The sequence below is a fragment of the Pristiophorus japonicus genome, chromosome 2, assembly GCF_044704955.1.
Source record: "Pristiophorus japonicus isolate sPriJap1 chromosome 2, sPriJap1.hap1, whole genome shotgun sequence".
Classification (NCBI taxonomy): Eukaryota; Metazoa; Chordata; class Chondrichthyes; family Pristiophoridae; genus Pristiophorus; species Pristiophorus japonicus.
Window position 1 is genome coordinate 230,083,725 of NC_091978.1, and position 19,418 is coordinate 230,103,142.

General features: G+C 46.7%; 1 protein-coding gene across 2 annotated transcripts in view; it reads right to left on the reverse strand.

Annotated features, from left to right (window-relative positions):
• arhgap24 (Rho GTPase activating protein 24) overlaps nt 1-19,418 on the reverse strand; it is a 649,536-nt gene that overhangs the window by 22,674 nt on the left and 607,444 nt on the right. For both annotated transcript variants that reach the window (XM_070863890.1, XM_070863891.1), the window contains 3 exons: nt 14,884-15,016; nt 9,569-9,642; nt 6,966-7,087 (listed from right to left, as the gene is read on the reverse strand). In XM_070863890.1, the coding sequence (XP_070719991.1) occupies nt 6,966-7,087; nt 9,569-9,642; nt 14,884-15,016 (329 nt within the window). The remainder of the gene's footprint in view (nt 1-6,965; nt 7,088-9,568; nt 9,643-14,883; nt 15,017-19,418) is intronic.

The window sequence follows — 19,418 nt, forward strand, 5'->3', positions numbered from 1 at the left end:
CCCTCGTGGTGGGCAATGGTAGCCGACTGAGAGCATCCGCACAATTCTCGGTGCCTGGCCTGTGGCGGATGGTATAGTTATACGCTGATAACGCGAGTGCCCACCTTTGTATGTAGGCTGAGGCAATGGTATTTATCCCCTTGTTTTCAGTGAACAGGGATATGAGGGGCTTGTGATCGGTTTCCAGCTCAAATTTGAGGCCAAACAGGTACTGATGCATTTTCTTTACCCCGAACACAAACGCTAATGCCTCTTTCTCAATCATGCTGTAGGCCCTCTCGGCCTTAGACAAGCTCCTGGAGGCATAGGCGACAGGTTGCAACTTCCCCACAACATTAGCTTGTTGTAATACACACCCGACTCCGTACGATGACATATCACATACTAGCACAAGTCTTTTACATGGGTTATACAATACAAGCAGCTTGTTGGAGCATAAAATGTTTCTGGCTTTCTCAAAAGCAATTACTTGGTTTTTTTCCCCATACCCAGTTCTCACCTTTACGCAATAACACATGTAGGGGCTGTAAGAGGGTGCATAACCCTGGTAGGAAGTTACCAAAATAGTTGAGGGGTCCCAGGAACGACCGCAGCTCCGTGACGTTTTGTGGCCTGTGCGCATTCCTGATAGCCTCTGTCTTGGCGTCTGTGGGCCAAATGCCGCCCGCCGCGATCTTTCTCCCCAAAAACTCCACTTCTGTTGCCATGAAGATGCATTTCGACCTCTTCAGCCACAGCCCTACGCGATCCATTCGCTGGAGGACCTCCTCCAGGTTTTGTAGGTGCTCGACGGTGTCCTGACCCGTGACCAATATGTCATCCTGAAAAACCAACGTGCTTTGTACCAACTTGAGTAGGCTCTTCATGTTTCTCTGGAAGATCGCTGCAGCCGACCAAATTCCAAACGGGCATCTGTTGTAGATGGACAGTACCTTGTGCGTGTTGATGCAGGTGAGGCCCTTCGAAGACTCCTCCAGCTTCTGCGTCATGTAGGCCGAAGTCAGGTCGAGCTTGGTGAACATCTTGCCTCTTGCCAGCGTCGTAAATAGGTCGTCTGCCTTAGGTAGCGGGTATTGGTCCTGCAGCAAGAAACGATTAATAGTTACTTTATAATTGCCACAAATCCTGACCGTGCCATCACTTTTGAGTACTGGAACAATCGGGCTGGCCCACTCGCTGAATTCCACTGGGAGATGATGCCCTCACGTTGCAGCCTGTCCAGCTCGATTTCTACTCTCTCCCTCATCATGTGAGGTACCGCTCGCAACTTGTGGCAAATGGATCGTGCCTCTGGGACCAAGTGGATTCGCACCTTCGCCCCCGAAAAGTTTCCAATGCCTGGCTCAAAAAGGGAAGGCAATTTGTTAAGAACCTGGGTACATGAGGCCTCATCGTTATATGATAGCGCTCGGATGTCATCCCAGTTCCAGCGGATTTTGCCCAGCCAGCTCCTTCCAAGCAGTGTGCGGCCATCGCCCGGGACAATCCAGAGTGACAGTTCGTGCACCGTGCCCTGGTAGGTGACCTTGACCATGACGCTGCCCAGGACAGTGCTGAGCTCCTTGGTGCACGTTCTCAGTTTCGTGTGGATAGGGCTCAGGGCTGGTCTGAGTGCCTTGTTGCACCACAGTCTCTCAAATATCTTTTTACTCATGATGGATTGGCTAGTGCCAGTGTCCAGTTCCATGGCTACGGGTAAGCCATTCAATTTTACATTTAGCATTATTGGTGGACATTTCGTCGAAAATGTGTGCACCCCGTGTACTTCAGTATCTGCCTCCTCTCTCCGAGGCTCGAAATTGCTCTGATCCACCATGGACCGATCTTCTTCTGCCACTTGGTGGTCAGCAGGTTTTGCAGAGCTTGCAGCTCGTGTGCAAGCTCGTTGGAGGTGCCCCATTGTTCCACAGCTCTTGAAAACATACCCTTTGAAGCGGCATGAATAGGCTGAATGGGAGCCTCCACAAGGTGTGAATTGCCTGCATTCATCCTTTGTTGCGGACTCTGAGTCATCTGGGTCACCTGAGGCCTGCTGGCAGTTGCAGACTCGTGGTTTCTGCCCTGTACATTTCTGCTCGCAAACACAGTTCCAGTTAATTTATGAACATTGCTAGCACTTGTGTGCTGAGAGATTTGTTTGGTGTTATCAATGGTGGACATAAACGCCTGTGCTATCGCAATGGATTTGCTGAGGGTCGGTGTCTCGACAGTCAAAGGTTTTCGTAGGATGGTCTTGTGGCCAATGCCCAGTACAAAAAAGTCTCTGAGCATCTGCTCCAGGTAGCCATCAAACTCACATTGTCCTGAAAGTCGCCTTAGCTCGGCGATGTAGCTCGTCACTTCCTGACCTTCAGATTGCTGGCACGTGTAGAACCGATACTTCGCCATCAGAACGCTCTCCCTCGGGTTAAGATGCTCCCGAATCAGTGTACACAGCTCCTCATATGACTTATCTGTGGGTTTCACCAAAGCCAGAAGATTCTTCATGAGGCTGTAGGTCCGTGCCCCGCAGACCGTGAGGAGGACCGCTCTCCTTTTTGCAGCACTTCCTTCTCCGTCCAGCTCATTGGCTACAAAGTACTGGTCTAGCCATTTGACATAGGCTTCCCAGTCCTCACCCTTCGAGAACTTCTCCAGGATGCCCACAGTTTGCTGCATCTTTGCGTTGGATTCATATACTCGTCGCCTGTTGTTGTGTTCTTAACACAGATGAGGCTGCACACAGGGAGGTTAAAGTAACAGTGACCTCAGTCTTTATTAAGACACTCCAAAGTCAGGAACAGGCCTTAGGGGCTGGCTTATATACAATGCTCCCAAGGGATGCTGGGATCCCTTGGGACTTCAGGGGATGCGCTCCCTGGTGGCAGAACATGAGAGTGCTTGCTTTACAGATACACAACAACAAGCATCTCAAGAGCCCTTGACTGAGGCATGGAAGCCATCAACCTCCCATGCAGCGGTCACTGGAGAAGCAACTTGTAGAGCGCTGGAGTAGGTGCAACAGCCCTCAGAACAGGCACCAGGAGGATAATTAAGATGTAGGCATTTGTATAATGCATGAAAATTATACCAGTTTCTGAAATCTTTGTGGGTAGGCAGTATTTCTGTAGCAGCTGGCGATGCAGTAATGTTAGTTGCATGAATATCAGTGTTGGTCTTTGAGCAGATGCAGATTGTTTAAGGTTATAAGCACTGGCAGGAATATTAGACCAGACTGCTAATGCAGGGGAGCAGGTATTGTTCAGATGAAGTGCACGTCAAAGAGTTGTTATCGAAGAGCTCTGGCTGCAGGCTGGTGTTGTAGGCCTCCTGCTTCCTTGTCATGTACAACATTAGTGTCCTTTTGCTCATCATGCTGAAGGTTCTTATCCAATGGTTGTCCCTGTTGCAGAGCAAAGTTATGTAGCATACAGGAAACTCCCATCATACAGGAGACACTTTGTGGGTTGTACTGCAAGTTGGTTGAGGACGCCAAGGTGCTGAAATTCAAAGGTCTGCAAGTGACCCGTTAATGTCGTTTGCGGTGGCCATTCCTAAAAATTGAATGGCCGCCGCTTTGGGGTTAACAGGACGACCCGACCTAAATTCAGGTCGGGTATTTTTCGGCCTGGACCCTATTCCATCCAAGTAGTTGCACCGCCAATATAAAATGAATGAAAAAATACTTACCAGCCATTTCCGTCGCTCCCCCTGCGCGTGGTGCCCCCAGCGTGTGGTTCTGCTGGTGCACCCACTGAAGACTGAGTGAGGCCCGGCAGCACTGCCGCCCTTAAAGGGGAGGGCCCACTGCTGCAATGCAAAAGATTTTGCCAGCCGATTTACTTATTGGCCATCAAAATACTGCCCCCAGGTTCGGCCGGGCCACCAATGGGCAGCCTGGCACTCCCCTTAGTTGCCAGGCTACTGGCCCGGCTGAAACCCTCTTTGGTGGCCCAGTGGCCAAAGCTAAAAAATGCTTGAATCTCTCCCCTTTGACACACAGACGCTGTGACATCACCACATTGATTGACAGTGGCGGACAGCCAAACGACCCATTTTCAGCCAGTCAGCCTGGCTTTGATTCTAAGGCCCATTCCATTATGATCCATTTCTTGTAGGACTTTGAAAGTAATAGTTAAAAACTCACAGGTGCGCCAGCTTTCTGGTGCATCTGAATTTCGACCACCAATGGTCTCCTTGATGAAGACTCGAGATTAGCCATACATCTGATAGTAGTAGAGTTCGGCTGTTTAGTGTGAGTTTATGAGAGGAGTCATGAGCCAAATGTGCAGAGATCAGCCCTCATCAACCAGCCTCTCACTTGCTCTATAGGGGAATAGAGTGGGGAGATCTAAGATTGCCCCCTTTTAAAAGTACGTGGTATTTTCCAGGAAAGTAGGCACAGGCCTGCATGACACACTGCTGGTGATCACACCTCAGTTGCATATTAATGGCGAGGAAGCCCTCGCAATTCATGAAGGCTATGAAGGAGCCTGCAGGGTGACATAGGTGCAGGCAATGACACCCTGAACTGAGGGAAGCCTGCAATCTGAGCAGATCCCAGATCCCTATCCTGCTGCTTCTGGATGTTCATGGGGAAAGTAATGAAAGTGCTTGCACTAGCAAACACGGCATTAGTTACCTTGAACTGCAAATGAATTGATGTAAGTGATATGCCCTGTGGCAGCCTGGAAGGAGCCGAAAGCTAAGAAGTTGAGGGCTGCAGTGACCTTACTTGCGACGGGCATCGCTGTGCTAGCGGTGGCATTTGGTTGCAAATTAATTCAGAGGAGACGACACAGGTCTGTGATCGCTTCGCCAGAGAAATGCAGCCTCATTATGCGCAGGTTTGTTGTCCTCTGTTGGGAAGGTAAGAATTGCTGCAAACATACCTCTATCTATTTTCCCTTCCTGATACTGCAATTTGGTTTGCTCCTTCATCTTGCTGCTGTTGCTCCTTCTCCTCCTCTAGCCAGGAAGGAGTTCAGAATGTTCTACAGCCACTATAAGCACTTTGAATTTGTCTAAGTACCCCCCAAAAAACCCACAATATAACACAAGTAAAATGTTTCCCAAAATCTTCCAGCACTTTATTTGACATCAGCTGAGGATCCCTTTAAATCTAACTGAAAATGACTCCCTCCCGACTTGTACTGGCCAGGATTGTGGGCGATATGAGGAACTCGCGGTAGCAGAGTTGAAATTGATGTTGGGATCTTGACAATTCATTCGGCTCCGCCTGTTTCCAGTGATAGCTCTGGATGTCTCAATCAAGGCCCATCCAAAAGTTGTAACAGGCAGACAACCAACGCCAAGTTGGTGGTTCTGTGCCCCACAATCGGTCCTGCTACCGCCCCACTTTCAGGCATAAATGGTGCAGTGACAAGATGAAAGTTCCCATTATTGTGTTCCAACGCATTATTACATACAATACATAATGCAAGCTAGTGCGGATTCACAACTTTTTTCAGCTCCTCTGCTACTGTTGCCAGCTGGGCCTTTTCTTTCTCCCGCACCATGCAAAGCCGCTTTGGGTGGTGCAGGAGAAAGAGGCAATGGATGTCCATGATCTTGGAGATCTTCACTGGATTCTATTGCAGCACTCCCACCTCCCATGATCTATGAAGTCATTGAAACCTTTGCTTCAATACCCCAATAGTCTGGCCCACCATGATCCTGGTGTGTAGCATGTGCCTCATTTCAAAGTCTCTTCAGGTCCTTATTGGGCTATCTCAAAAGGATCATGAGTCACAGCTGAGGAGGTTAACCTGTGCTCCCAAGCACCAATCCATGTAGTCTTCCTGGCCCTTCAAATAATGGTGGCACCATTGATTTTCATCAACCTAAGGATACATGATAATCACCAGAGTAGGACATATTAATGTACATGATTCTGTACAAATGGTCACAGACCAGCTGCACATTAATGGAGTGGCACCCTTCTGTTTATGAATGGGTGGGATTGGAGGTGGAAAGTGTAGCCATAACCTGTCACATGGGTAAATGTGCAATTATCTAATTTTGCTCACTGTGTCTATTGACACCACTGTTTCAGTGAATGAGTTGGAGGTGGGACAAGACTTACACCAGGACTCATGGCAAACAGTCTATTTTACAGCAAACAAAGTCTATTTTACAGCAAACAGCAAACAGCACACAGAGTTCACTTAAACAGCGCACTGCAGCAAACAGAACTCATGACCGAAACAACAGCAAAAGACTCCCGATAAAAAAAGCAGAGTTATTTCACCAGCAAAATGCAGTGAGTGGAGGATAGTTACATACAAATTATATGTGTAAAATTAATCTCAGTCACTGACAGTAGTGTAGACTCCAGGCATGATTGACAGGGGAATTACCCAATCATCTCCATTCTGGCCGGGAATTGTGGTGTCACTATATGTTGGCTGGTTTCCATGAAGAAATAAATGAAGGAGATTGCCCTTGCAAACAAGGCATTTGTCACTTGTTTGATGCATCAGTGTACTACTTGCTGTGATATTTTGCAGCTATCCTCTGCTATTGTTTGAAAGGAAGCAATAGTATAAATGTTCCAAGCACTGGAGACTTTGACAGCTATTGGCAGAGGCATCCCTGTGCTGGAAATGGTCTGAAGGTCTGAGTCCAGCAGACTGCATAGTTCTGTCACTCCCTGCCTCATAGCCTACTAAGGTAGATCTCCTCTGGCCTGTCAAGGTAGATGTGCCTTGGTGTGTACACACAACTCTTTGTGTAAGGGAAGATATAGCATGACCATCTAAGTATAAATGTCAATGCCTCTCAAGCTTCCTCAAATCTTTCTCCAGAACAACATATAATGGTAGACCCAGCTGGATAGCCATGGTCGGTATTGTTTTTGGCCACATTATGTTGGCAACCACCCAAAGGTGAAAAATAAGGACAGGCTTGAAAATACTGCATGCAGATAAAGTAAGCAATAAAAAAAATTAGCAAAACAAATCCAAAATGCAGATTTCAAAAATTACCTTCCATAATAGTAACAGGATCTTCAACCTTTGGACGCAGTATGTTTGGACCAAATACTGTTCCCAGATTCTGAACGCTCATTTTGTTTACATCTGAGTAAGACTGGACCTCATCCAAGAACCTGTGAAAGAATAATTAATCAATCAGGATTTAGAAAGAGTACTGAATCAGTGTTGACTACTTCCTGCTGCCTTTCACATGCACTGTAGGATAACACAAAGTTTCTCTGGCATGTGAAAAGTGCTATATGTGATAATGGTGCAGCACTGCGTTGTAGTCTCTATTTACATGAAGTGTGCCACCAACATTGTCAAATGCATGGGATCAGTTTCAGCCTCAGGACTAAGCATTGCCTTCAACCTAAGCTGAAAAGATATTGCCAGTTAGCAAGGGTTCCAACCTTTCATTACTAAATATTCCTTTGGGGTTGAATTTCTGCTAAGGTTCTCCTGCTCGTCCACTGTAACTTCAGCTGAAACCCCAGAGAAATGGTGTAAACGGCATTGACACCATTTCCCTGGAATTTCTGTGGATTTTCCACCAAAGTATGAGAACTTCTGTGGAAAATTAACTCTTTGCTATTTTATTGAACAGCATCAATAATAAATGATTTCCTGTGAATTTGTAATGCTGAAATTGTAGTCTCGTGCATCGGAGTAATGTCATTGAATAATGTCACTTAGTAGGTACGATGTGTAGTGTTTATGGTATGGGACTAGCAAACCACAGTCATGAAGACAAATCCCGTTATGACAAATTATGGGACTGAATTCAATAAATCTAGTAATTTGTAAGCTGGCACCAAGAAAAAATGATCACGAAAGCTGCCAGACTGTAATAAAAACCCAACTGGTTCACTAATGTCTTTCAGGGATGGGAACTTGCTACTCCTATCTGGTCTGACAGACAGATGACTCCAGGTCTGCACCACTGTGGTTAGCTCTTAATCCTCTGAAGTGGCCTAATAAGCCACTCAGTTATAAAAATTATTACTATGAAGTAGCAGTTGAAAGAGAGCATCCACCATCACCTCCTTCAAGGGAATTAGGGCACTGACCAGATCCTGAGAATATTAAAAAATTCTCCTGCACTGGCAAAGCTGTAGCTACTTTTAGTAGTGACGCTCCACTTCACGTCAAACCATAGAGCACCATTGTTTATGCTCAGGTACGTATTCATCTTGCATGTGCTGTACTGCTCTGAATTTCAGGGAAACCTTAGCACTCAGTCTGTGTGGCCCTGTCACTTGGGTTGGCAGAGTTATGCAGGTTACTAGACATTTAAATTTATTTAACCACATGAATTTGCAAGCTCAAATAGGCCTGGATTTGAGTGTTAAAGTTTTGCCATTTGATATGCCCGTTTCTAGGATACTGTGTCATCATCATCATAGGCGGTCCCTCGGAATCGAGGAAGACTTGCTTCAACTCTTAAAATTAGTTCTTAGGTGGATGTCAGTCCAATATGAGAACCACAGTCTCTGTCACAGGTGGGAAGGGGTGGGTGGGACTGGTTTGCCGCACCCTCCTTCTGCTGCCTGCGCTTGATTTCTGCATGCTCTCGAAGATGAGACTCGAGGTGCTCAGCGCCCTCCCGGATGCACTTCTTCCACTTAGGGTGGTCTTTGGCCAGGGACTCCCAGGTGTCAGTGGGGGTGTTACACTTTATCAGGGAGGCTTTGAGGGTGTCCTTGTAACATTTCCTCTGCCCACCTTTGGCTCGTTTGCCGTGAAGGAGTTCCGAGTAGAGCGCTTGCTTTGGGAGTCTCGTATCTGGCATGCGAACTATGTGGCTTGCCCAGCAGAGCTGATCAAGTGTGGTCAGTGCTTCAATGCTGTGGATGTTGGCCTGATCGAGGACGCTAATGTTGGTGCGTCTGTCCTCCCAGGGGATTTGTAGGATCTTGCAGAGACATCACCGGCGACTTGAGTTGTCTACTGTACATGGTCCATGTCTCTGAGCTATACAGGAGGGTGTGTATTACTACAGCCCTGTAGACCATGAGCTTGGTGGCAGACTTGAGGGCCTGGTCTTCAAACACTCTTTTCCTCAGGCGGCCGAAGATTGCACTGGCACATTGGAGGCGGTGTTGAATCTCATCGTCAATGTCTGCTCTTGTTGATAAGAGGCTTCCGAGGTATGAGAAGTGGTCCATGTTGTCCAGGGCTGCGCTGTGGATTTTGATGATTAGGGGCAGTGCTGTGCGGCGAGGACAGGCTGGTGGAGGACCTTTGTTTCCACCAGCCTTTGATACTATGTGGATTGCAGCTGTCATATTGATTCTGCCATGGCATTGCTGCACCATCAGACCACCAAACCATGGGCTCGATCCGTTTTTTTGGAGCAGGCTGCTCTTTTTGGCCTAAGTTGAAAAACCACAGTTTCTCCAATCATTTTGCACCAGTTATTTTTTCAGCTGGGTGGGGGGGGGGGCCGGCGGGACAGGGAGAAAGAGAGAGAAAAAGAGAAAGAGAGAGAAAAAGAGAGAGAGAGCGAGAGATAGAGATAGATAGATAGACTTGGGTGTACAATTTGGCACTGTCAGAAAGAATGGGCACTGAGCAGTACTGCAATCCTTCTACATAATTCCCCAAGAGTTTACCTGCAAATGTACTTCAGCAAGTTGAAATTGACTGGAGGGAGGGTCTTCACTTGTTTAATTAGGTCCTTCATACCCTGAAAGAAATGAAGAAAAACTGTGAGAAAACCACTCAAAGTGCTCTCTGAAGCTATAGCTTGTTGGATTTGGTATCCAGTTTCAAACTTGTGCTTTCAGAACTTGGATAAGTCACTTATTAGAAATCAATTTTACAAACATGGCAGCAATAGAACCTGCACTTCAGTTCTTTTCATGAATTCCATTTAGACACATGTCGTTGACATCATGTGCCTTCTGTTTGATTTGTAGCATGACTTGTTTTTGTACATTCCGAGCATAGTAAAAGACTATGGAATTTGTGGTCAGCAGTAAAGCAAAGGTGTTTGCCTCAAAGAAAGCTTCCCACAAAAATCTCATAATCTATGTAGCGTGAAGTTTGCCTTTTTCGATGCGCAAGTGATTTCAGTGTAATGTAACGGGGAATACCCAGCGTGCTCTGCTGTGCATCAACAAGCTGCCTAAGCAACCAATCACATTGCAGAATTTTCACAGACAGGGAATCAGGAAATGACAACCTGCTTTTATCCTGAGTTTTAAAAAAGTGTTAGAGAGCTAAACAAAGATTGCAGCTCTCACATGGGGATAAGGGAAACATGAAATAAATATAAACAAACCTTTAAAAAATATAATTTTTTTTCAATTTATAAAAAATTGTAATTTTTATCATAATGGACAAATTTGACACTCCATAAAATTAAAATGAGTTTTTCCAGGGACATAACATTTGTTTAGTAGTCACTATACTGTTAAAACCCCAATTACACCTAATCTAACATGGCCTGATCGTATAATCCCATCACCAAACACATCTTCCCCTCCCCTCTCCTTTCAGCATTCTGAAGGGACCGTTCCATCTGCAACACCCTGGTCCACTCCTCTATCACCCCCAACACCCCCTCCCCTCCCCACGGCACCTTCCTGTGCAAGTGCAGGAGATGTAACACCAGCCCTTTTATCTCCACCTTTCCCAACATCCAGGGCCCCAGATATTCCTTCCAGGTGAAACAGCCATTTACTTTCACGACTTTCAATTTAGTATACTGTATTCGCTGCTCACGATGTGGTCTCCTCTACATTGGGGAGATCAAACGCAGTTTGGGTGACTTCTTTGCAGAACATCTCCGCTCAGTCCGCAAGCGTGATCCTGAGCTTTCGGTCGCCTGTCACTTTAATTCTCTGCTCCACTTCGATTCTGTCTTCAGCCTCCGACACTGTTGCAATGAAGCTTAACATAAGCTAGAGGAACAGTATCTCATCTTTCGAGTAGGCACTTTACAGCCTTCCGCACTCAACAATTTCTGATCATAACCTCTGCCCCATTTTTCGGACGGCAGCTGTTGATGATTCTGCTATTCCCATTTACACGACTTTTAGATCCATCTTTTGTTTCTTTACCTGTCCTATTACCATCTCCTTTGCCTTGCACCATCATCCCTTTTGTCATTTAATCTTTCCTGCCTTCCACCCTATCGCAGACCTTCCCTTTTGTTCTTTCCTCGCCCCCACTCCCTCCACCACCGCCCCACCCGCCCCAATTCCCTACCTCTGTACTTTAAACCTGTTTATCTCTAACTTTTTTCAGTTCTGACGAAAGGTCATCGACCTGAAACATTAACTCTGTTTCTCTCTCCACAGATGCTGCCTGACCTGCTGAGTATTTCCAGTATTTTTTATTTATTTCCGATTTTTACTTTTGTGGTAGTTTGTATATAGTAGTCACCTTTTGGATGAGACATTAAATCGAGGTCCCGTCTACTCTCTCAGGTGGATGTAAAGATCCCATTGCACTATTTTGAAGAAGAGCAGGAGAATTATCCCCAGTGTCCTGGGCCAATATTTATCCCTCAATCAACATAACAAAAAATAGATTATTTGGCATTATCACATTGTTGTTTGTGGGAGCTTGCTGTGCACAAATTGGCTGCCGTGTTTCCCACATTACAACAGTGACTACACTCCAAAAGTACCTCATTGGCTGTAAAGCGCTTTCAGACATCCAGTAGTCGTGAAAGGCACTATGTAATTCCAAGTCTTTCTTAGTTTGTGGAAGGAACGGTCTTGATATAGAAAGTAGTGTTTTCTTGTTCTGTAGTTTCTTATGTTCTTACAATGGTGGCAGACAATGACCAGTGTCTGAAGACTGAAAGGCTGGGGGCATTTAGATATATTCAGAGGGAAATGAAACTTAGCGGCCAAAATTATCCTATTTTGCGCCTCTGGGGGGCACTAATGGGGCGTGAAATAGTTTTCGCTCGGGGGATGAGGCACAACCGGCTCCTGCAAAATTGCATGGGAGTTAGTGGGGGCGCTGACACAGTAGTGCCGCGCCCTGCCAGTAGCGCCCCGAGTTGCCGTGCAACCGGCGATGACGTCATCGCCGTTCTGGGCAACCCCTTAGCACAGGCGGTGACCCCTTTCCGTAATGCACACCTGATAGCATTTCTAGCTTACTTTTAAGATCCAGTCATAAACCCAGGCGCCGTCTGGGGCAGCACCACGTCGCAATAACACTGCTGAGAAGATCTTGGTGGTGTAAATAGTGAGATAGATGGTAACTACATGTAACTGCATGGATCAATATGGCTATAGATTTATTTTTAGATATACATATATCCACAGATTTATATGTAGATCAATACATGTGAAAAATAATGTAACAAGATTTAATAAACAGAAAGTTATGGAAATCCAGTCAGACAATCAACGCTTGAGAGAGAAAGTAAGGTTAACATTTCAAGTGACTATTGATCTGAACCCTTTGTGCTGAGGTTGTGTCATACTAGAAATGTCTACATTTTCACCTTTCAGATGCTGACTGATTTACAGCATTTTCTGTTTATATTCAACATTTATAGCATTTGCAGCATTTTCTGTCGATCAGTGTTGTCCAATAGAAATCACTGACTAGCCACAGGTATGACTATGGCAACACTGTTTTAGCCAAATGCGCTAATTTTCGTGGAAAATGTCTTAGAGACACAATGTACTTTGCATGTGTATATTTATCGAGCACAAATCTACTACCATTCAGTACAAAACTTTGCAATCTTTCTCTTTCACCAAAGTTTGGAATTCTGCCAAGTATTTATAAGACGCAGCACACCTTAATGCAGCTTCCAGATTTCTGTCCCACAGTTGCGAGCGATACTTTGACTTTCTCAGAGTAATTCTGAGAATGCTGACTGACAGAGTGAGACGTGTCAGACCCGCCCCTACTCTCTATCCGCAATGCAATTGGTTGCTGCTTCCCCTTTGCCATGACGTGGCCTGTTGGAGCTGCTTGTTATTGACTCGATTTGCTTTCTGCTGCTCGCCTGGAGGGGTTATTCCGATTGGTCAAGCTGACCACAATGACAGCTCCCTTCTCCTTACAATAAGAACATAAGAATTAGGAACAAGAGTAGGCCACCTAGCCCCTCGAGCCTGCTCCGCCATTCAATAAGATCATGGCTGATCTGGCCATGGACTCAGCTCCACTTACCTGTCCTCTCCCCGTAACCCTTAATTCCCTTATTGGTTAAAAAATCTATCTATCTGTGACTTGAATACATTCAATGAGCTAGCCTCAACTGCTTCCTTGGGCAGAGAATTCCACAGATTCACAACCCTCTGGGAGAAGAAATTCCTTCTCAACTCGGTTTTAAATTGGAGGCTGTGCCCCCTAGTTCTAGTCTCCCCTACCAGTGGAATCAACCTCTCTGCCTCTATCTTGTCTATCCCTTTCATGATTTTAAATGTTTCTATAAGATCACCCCTCATCCTTCTGAACTCCAACAAGTAAAGACCCAGTCTACTCAATCTATCATCATAAGGTAACCCCCTCATCTCCGGAATCAGCCTAGTGAATCGTCTCTGTACCCCCTCCAAAGCCAGTATATCCTTCCTTAAGTAAGGTGACCAAAATTGCACGCAGTACTCCAGGTGCGGCCTTACCAATACCCTATACAGTTGCAGCAGGATCTCCTTGCTTTTGTACTCCATCCCTCTCGCAATGAAGGCCAACATTCCATTCGCCTTCCTGATTACCTGCTGCACCTGCAAACTAACTTTTTGGGATTCATGCACAAGGACCCCCAGGTCCCTTTGCATCTAAAAGAGTTTCATGCACAAGGACCCCCAGGTCCCTCTGCACCTCAGCATGTTGTAATTTCTCCCCATTCAAATAATATTCCCTTTTACTGTTTTTTTTCCCAAGGGGGATGACCTCACACTTTCCGACATTGTATTCCATCTGCCAAACCTTAGTCCATTCGCTTAACCTATCCAAATCTCTTTGCAGCCTCTCTGTGTCCTCTACACAACCCGCTTTCCCACTAATCTTTGTGTCATCTGCAAATTTTGTTACACTACACTCTGTCCCCTCTTCCAGGTCATCTATGTATATTGTAAACAGTTGTGGTCCCAGCACCGATCCCTGTGGCACACCACTAGCCACCGATTTCCAACCCGAAAAGGACCCATTTATCCTGACTCTCTGCTTTCTGTTCGCCAGCCAATTCTCTATCCATGCTAATACATTTCCTCTGACTCCGCGTACCTCTATCTTCTGCAGTAACCTTTTGTGTGGCACCTTATTGAATGCCTTTTGGAAATCTAAATACACCACATCCATCAGTACACCTCTATCCGCCATGCTCGTTATATCCTCAAAGAATTCCAGTAAATTCCAGTAAATTACTACTAATGAGAAAACCCTCCTAAAACACCGAAACACAGCATAACTAAAACACCTCACATATTTAAAATTAATTGAAATGTCATTAAATATTTTAGAAGAAAAAAATATTTTTTTTGATTCTGGTGTTTCCATAGTGCTGAATTCCGGCATTTATGACTGTGTTACACATTATTTTAGCAGATAACCAATAATCAGTAACCAAAGAAGTGCTCACAACAATCAAAAAAACACACAGATTCTACATTTCGTCTTACCATTTTACCAACAAACACAGGAAGGTTAAAGTGCACATGCATACACCATGTGAATATGAGTATTGAGATCACATGCCCAATGACGGTGTCTATAACTCATTTTTTATTTATCAAAAATGCAATTATCTACATCTAAATTCCCAATTAGCCACATGTTGCTAGTGATTAATTTATTGGACAACACTACTATAAACATACAGTTATGTAGGCATAGACCGAGAGCGGGAGAGAGAGAGAGCTAGATGTCCAAAGAGCAGTTTAAATTACTTTGTAATGTAAACACAGTCTCAGGTTTATTGAATTTCAGACAACGGTACAATTCTTACACTCTCTTGTTCTTTGGTGAAGAGTTTGGCACACGAGAGGAACTCATCGTATTTGGCATAGGGGATGACGGGCTCTGGCAGCTCCCGCAGATACAGCTTGAGTAACGAGGCCACGGTGTGCACATCTGTATTGCTGAAAGCAAACCAAACGAAGGAAGTCATTGCAAAGCAATCCAGCATACTGCCACTTATAAAAGCAGGTTAATTTTACAAATCAGAATCAACAGATTTATTTCCACAGGTTGCGTGCTTTTGGTAAACTGGGTAAACCCAAGCACAGGCTGCTGACAGGGAACCCTGCCAGTAGACGGTAAAAAACAATGAGCGTACTGCCTGCCATTGTCCAATATGTGCTAGCAGTAGCCGAACTTCTCCACCACCCGGGCATACTTGGAAAATTACTCCCTAGGTGTTGTTTTTATATTTAACTGAGTTCTAGGATTAGCCGAAGCCATCGTGCAGCCATTTACATGAAATCACTCATCTCACTTTCTGCGTTGACAAGATTAAATCTATTGAACAAATAGCAACAAAAAAATAAAAATCCCAGCCCATCTAAAAGAAAAGAGCTGTCGTTATTCTAAATTTCCAACCATCTCGTACATATATGAATCTTGACATTGAATGGTGATGGTCTGCCCGAGTATGTCCATTAGTTCAGTCATTAGTTTATAGATCTGTCAATGTCACGTAATCCTAGGTTGTTTGGAATTTTTTAACAGATAGCCAGATGCAGATAATTAAATTCATTTAAACGACACTTTGCATCAGTTAATTAGATCATTAAACAAGAAAAACAAACAACAAAATATATGATGCTACTCAATAAATCACGTAAACACGGTCACTGATTGTTTAATTTAGTGCATTGAGATATTTTAAATGATTTATTTTGTTCTTCGCTACCACACATATTGAGCTGAAATTGGATGATAAGACAAATGATTGTTAGAATGGCTACCAAGTAACAGTCAAACTGATATCACAGTAGCAACAGTCTCTTTCTGAGGTATAATTAAAGGGGATGGAGTTAGATTCCACAGCCCTGACACGGTTGACTACTCCATTCTCCTCCAATGCCACTCCACCATCGTCATGCTGGGTGGGACTGCACTCGCCTGGTTCCATTGTTATTTATCGAATCGTAGCCAGAAAATCACCTGCAATGGCTTCTCTTCCCACTCCCGCATCGTTACCTCTGGTGTCCCCCAAGGATCCGTCCTTGGCCCCCTCCTGTTTCTCATCTATATGCTACTCCTTGGCGACATCATCCAAAAACACGGAGTCAGTTTCCACATGTACACTGATGACACCCAGCTCTACCTCTCCACCACTTCTCTCAACCCCTCCACGGTCTCTAAATTATCAGACTGCTTGTCCGATATTCCATTCTGGATGAGCAGACATGTTCTCCAATTAAATATTAGGAAGACCAAAGCCACTGGGGTCGAAATTCGGGGTCTGAGAGAGACCTGTTACTGTCTGTTTGCTGCGGCCATTCGGTGGAATCCCGTGGCTGCTGCTTTGTCGTAAAGTGACCGACCCGACCCAAATTTAGATCGGAGATTTTTCGGCCTGGTCCCAATTCTGTCCGATTCTGATGACCGCCGCAAGCACATCATCAGAATGCGCACCACCGCTTTCCCTCACTCTAAAAATGCACCGACAGCTTTCAAAAACTCACCTGGTGGCCCAGTGGCCGACGATAAAAAATGAAAGATTCTCTCCCCTTTAATGGAGGGGAGAGAGCGTGGTGACGCACATACGCTGTGACGTCACCACTACTCCACTGCTGATTGACAGCGGCGGCATCCTGGTCCCGACCCATATTCAACCCCTCAGCCTGTCTTCTGTCTATCTCCTGCCCCCACGATGACCGGTTTCCTTTGGGACTTTGAAAACATTTCAAAGTCCTAAAAATCGATCATCGAGCATCATGGCTCCCTGCGGAAGGAACATAAAAAAAAAATCATAGTTGCGCCAGCTTTCTTGCATTACTGAATTTCGGCCCCACTGTCTTTGGTCCCTGCACAAACAGCATTCCTCAGCCACTGATTCCAGCCCTACCCCCAGCATCTATCTGAGGCTGAACCAGACTGTTCGTAACCAAGGTGTCATATTTGACCCTGAAATGAGCTTCCGACCACATATCCACAGCATAACTAAAACCACCTATTTCCAACATTGCCCGCCTCCAACCCTACCTCAGCTCATCTGCTGCTAAAACCGTCATCCATGTCTTTGTTACCTCTAGACTTGACTACTCCATCATCATCATAGGCAGTCCCTCGGAATCGAGGAAGACTTGTTTCCACTCTTAACGTGAGTTCTTAGGTGGCTGTACAGTCCAATATGAGAACCACAGTCTCCATCACAGGTGGGACAGATAGTCGTTGAGGGAAGGGGTAGGTGGGACTGGTTTGCCGCAGCCTGCGCTTGATTTCTGCACGCTCTCGGTGACAAGACTCGAGGAGCTCAGCGCCCTCCCGGATGCACTTCCTCCATTTAGGGCAGCCTTTGGGCCAGGGTCTCCCAGGTGTCAGTGGGGATGTTGCATTTTATCAGGGAGGCTTTGAGGGTGTCCTTGTAACGTTTCCGCTGCCCACCTTTGTCTCGTTTGCCGCGAAGGAGTTCCGAGTAGAGCGCTTGCTTTGGGAGTCTTGTGTCTGGCATGCAAACTATGTGGCCTGCCCAGCGGAGCTGATCAAGTGTGGTCAGTGCTTTGATGATGGGGATGTTGGCCTGGTCGAGCACACGAACGTTGGAGCATCTGTCCTCCCAGGATCTTGCGGAGATATCGTTGGTGGTATTTCTCCAGCGACTTGAGGTGTCTACTGTACATGGTCCAAGTTTCTGAGCCACACAGGAGGGCGGGTATTACTACAACCCTGTAGACCATGAGCTTGGTGACAGTTTTGGGGACCTAGACTTCAAACACTCTTTTCCTCAGGCGACCGAAGGCTGCACCGGTGCACTGGAGGCGGTGTTGGATCTCGTCATCAATGCCTGCTCTTTTTGATAGGAGGCTCCCGAGATAAGAGAAGTGGTCCACGTTGTCCAGGGCCGTGCCATGGATCTTGATGACTGGGGGGGCAGTGCTGTGTAGTGAGGACAGGCTGGTGGGGGACCTTTGTCTTACTGTTGTTTAGTGTAAGGCCCATGCTTTCGTACGTCTCAGTAAATACGTCAACTATGTCCTGGAGTTCAGCCTCTGTACGTACTGTAGCTCAACGGCAGAGGTTAGGGTGGTCTTGGACCTGGCCTGGAGACGGCGAAGGTTGAACAGGTTCCCATTGGTTCTGTAGTTTAGTTCCACTCCAGCGGGGAGCTTGTCGACTCTGAGGTGGAGCATGGCAGTGAGGAAGATTGAGAAGGTTGGGGCGATGACGCAGCCCTGCTTGACCCCTGTCTGGATGGGGATTGGGTCTGTGATGGATCTGTTAGTAAGGATCACGGCCTGCATGTCATAGTGGAGCAGGCGGTGGATGGTGACGTACTTTTGGGGGCATCCGAAACGGAGGAGGACGCTCCATAGGCCCTCGCGGCTGACAGTGTCAAAGGCCTTTGTAAGGTCGAAGAAGGCCATGTATAAGGGCTGGCGCTGTTCCCTGCGTTTTTCTTGCAGCTGTTACGCTGCAAAAATCATGTCCGTTGTGCCCCATAGGGGCTGAAATCCGCCTCCCTGCTGAGCCTCCTGCGGTGACTGGGCCTCCCAGCTGGTCCTCCTGCAGCGATTGGGCCTGGCTATCAGGCCTCCACCCTCCCACCCCTCCAGTGGTGATCGGAACACCTCCAGCGGCGGCAGATGGGCCTCTCCTCCATGACGGAGTCTGGGACTCCTCGGCGATGGCTGGACATCCTGCGCCGACAGGCAACCTCCTCCTCAACGGCTGGCCTACCCCCCTCCTTCAGCGATGACTGGAGGTCTCCTTCCCCACGAGTGACCTGGCCTCCTCTCCTCCCCCAGCATGTGGTGAGTACCATGGCTGTGACCCCCCCCTGCCCTCCCACTCTGAACCCCGGTGGGCCACTGACCCCCCCCCAATGCCTGCCCCCAACCAGGCCTCAGACCACCTACCACCAAGGGCGCTACCCAGCGCAGAGCTTGCGGCCAACTTCTCGCCATAGGCAACTAGGTAGTGCCTGGTTTCCAGTCGTCTTGGACCCCCTTGCTACTAGACCAAGACCTTGCTCAGCTAAGCCCGTGTGGTAGCCGGTGTGCAATGACCACCCCACGTTAAAAGAACTCATGCACAGGCATCTCCCACTCCTCTAACATGAAGTTCTGAACCTGGAACGTCAGAACCATCATGGACAACTCCAACAGCGACAGGCTGGAACGCCGCACCGCCATAGTTGCCCGGGAACTTAGACACTTTGATATCGACATCGCCGCCCTAAGTGAAACTCAGCAGACAGGGGAAGGCCAGCTCAAGGAACATGGTGGAGGTTACACCTTCTGGAAAGGGAAACCAGAGGAAGAATGCCGCCTCCACAGAGTCGGCTTCGCCATCAAAAACGAGCTGGTCGACTGC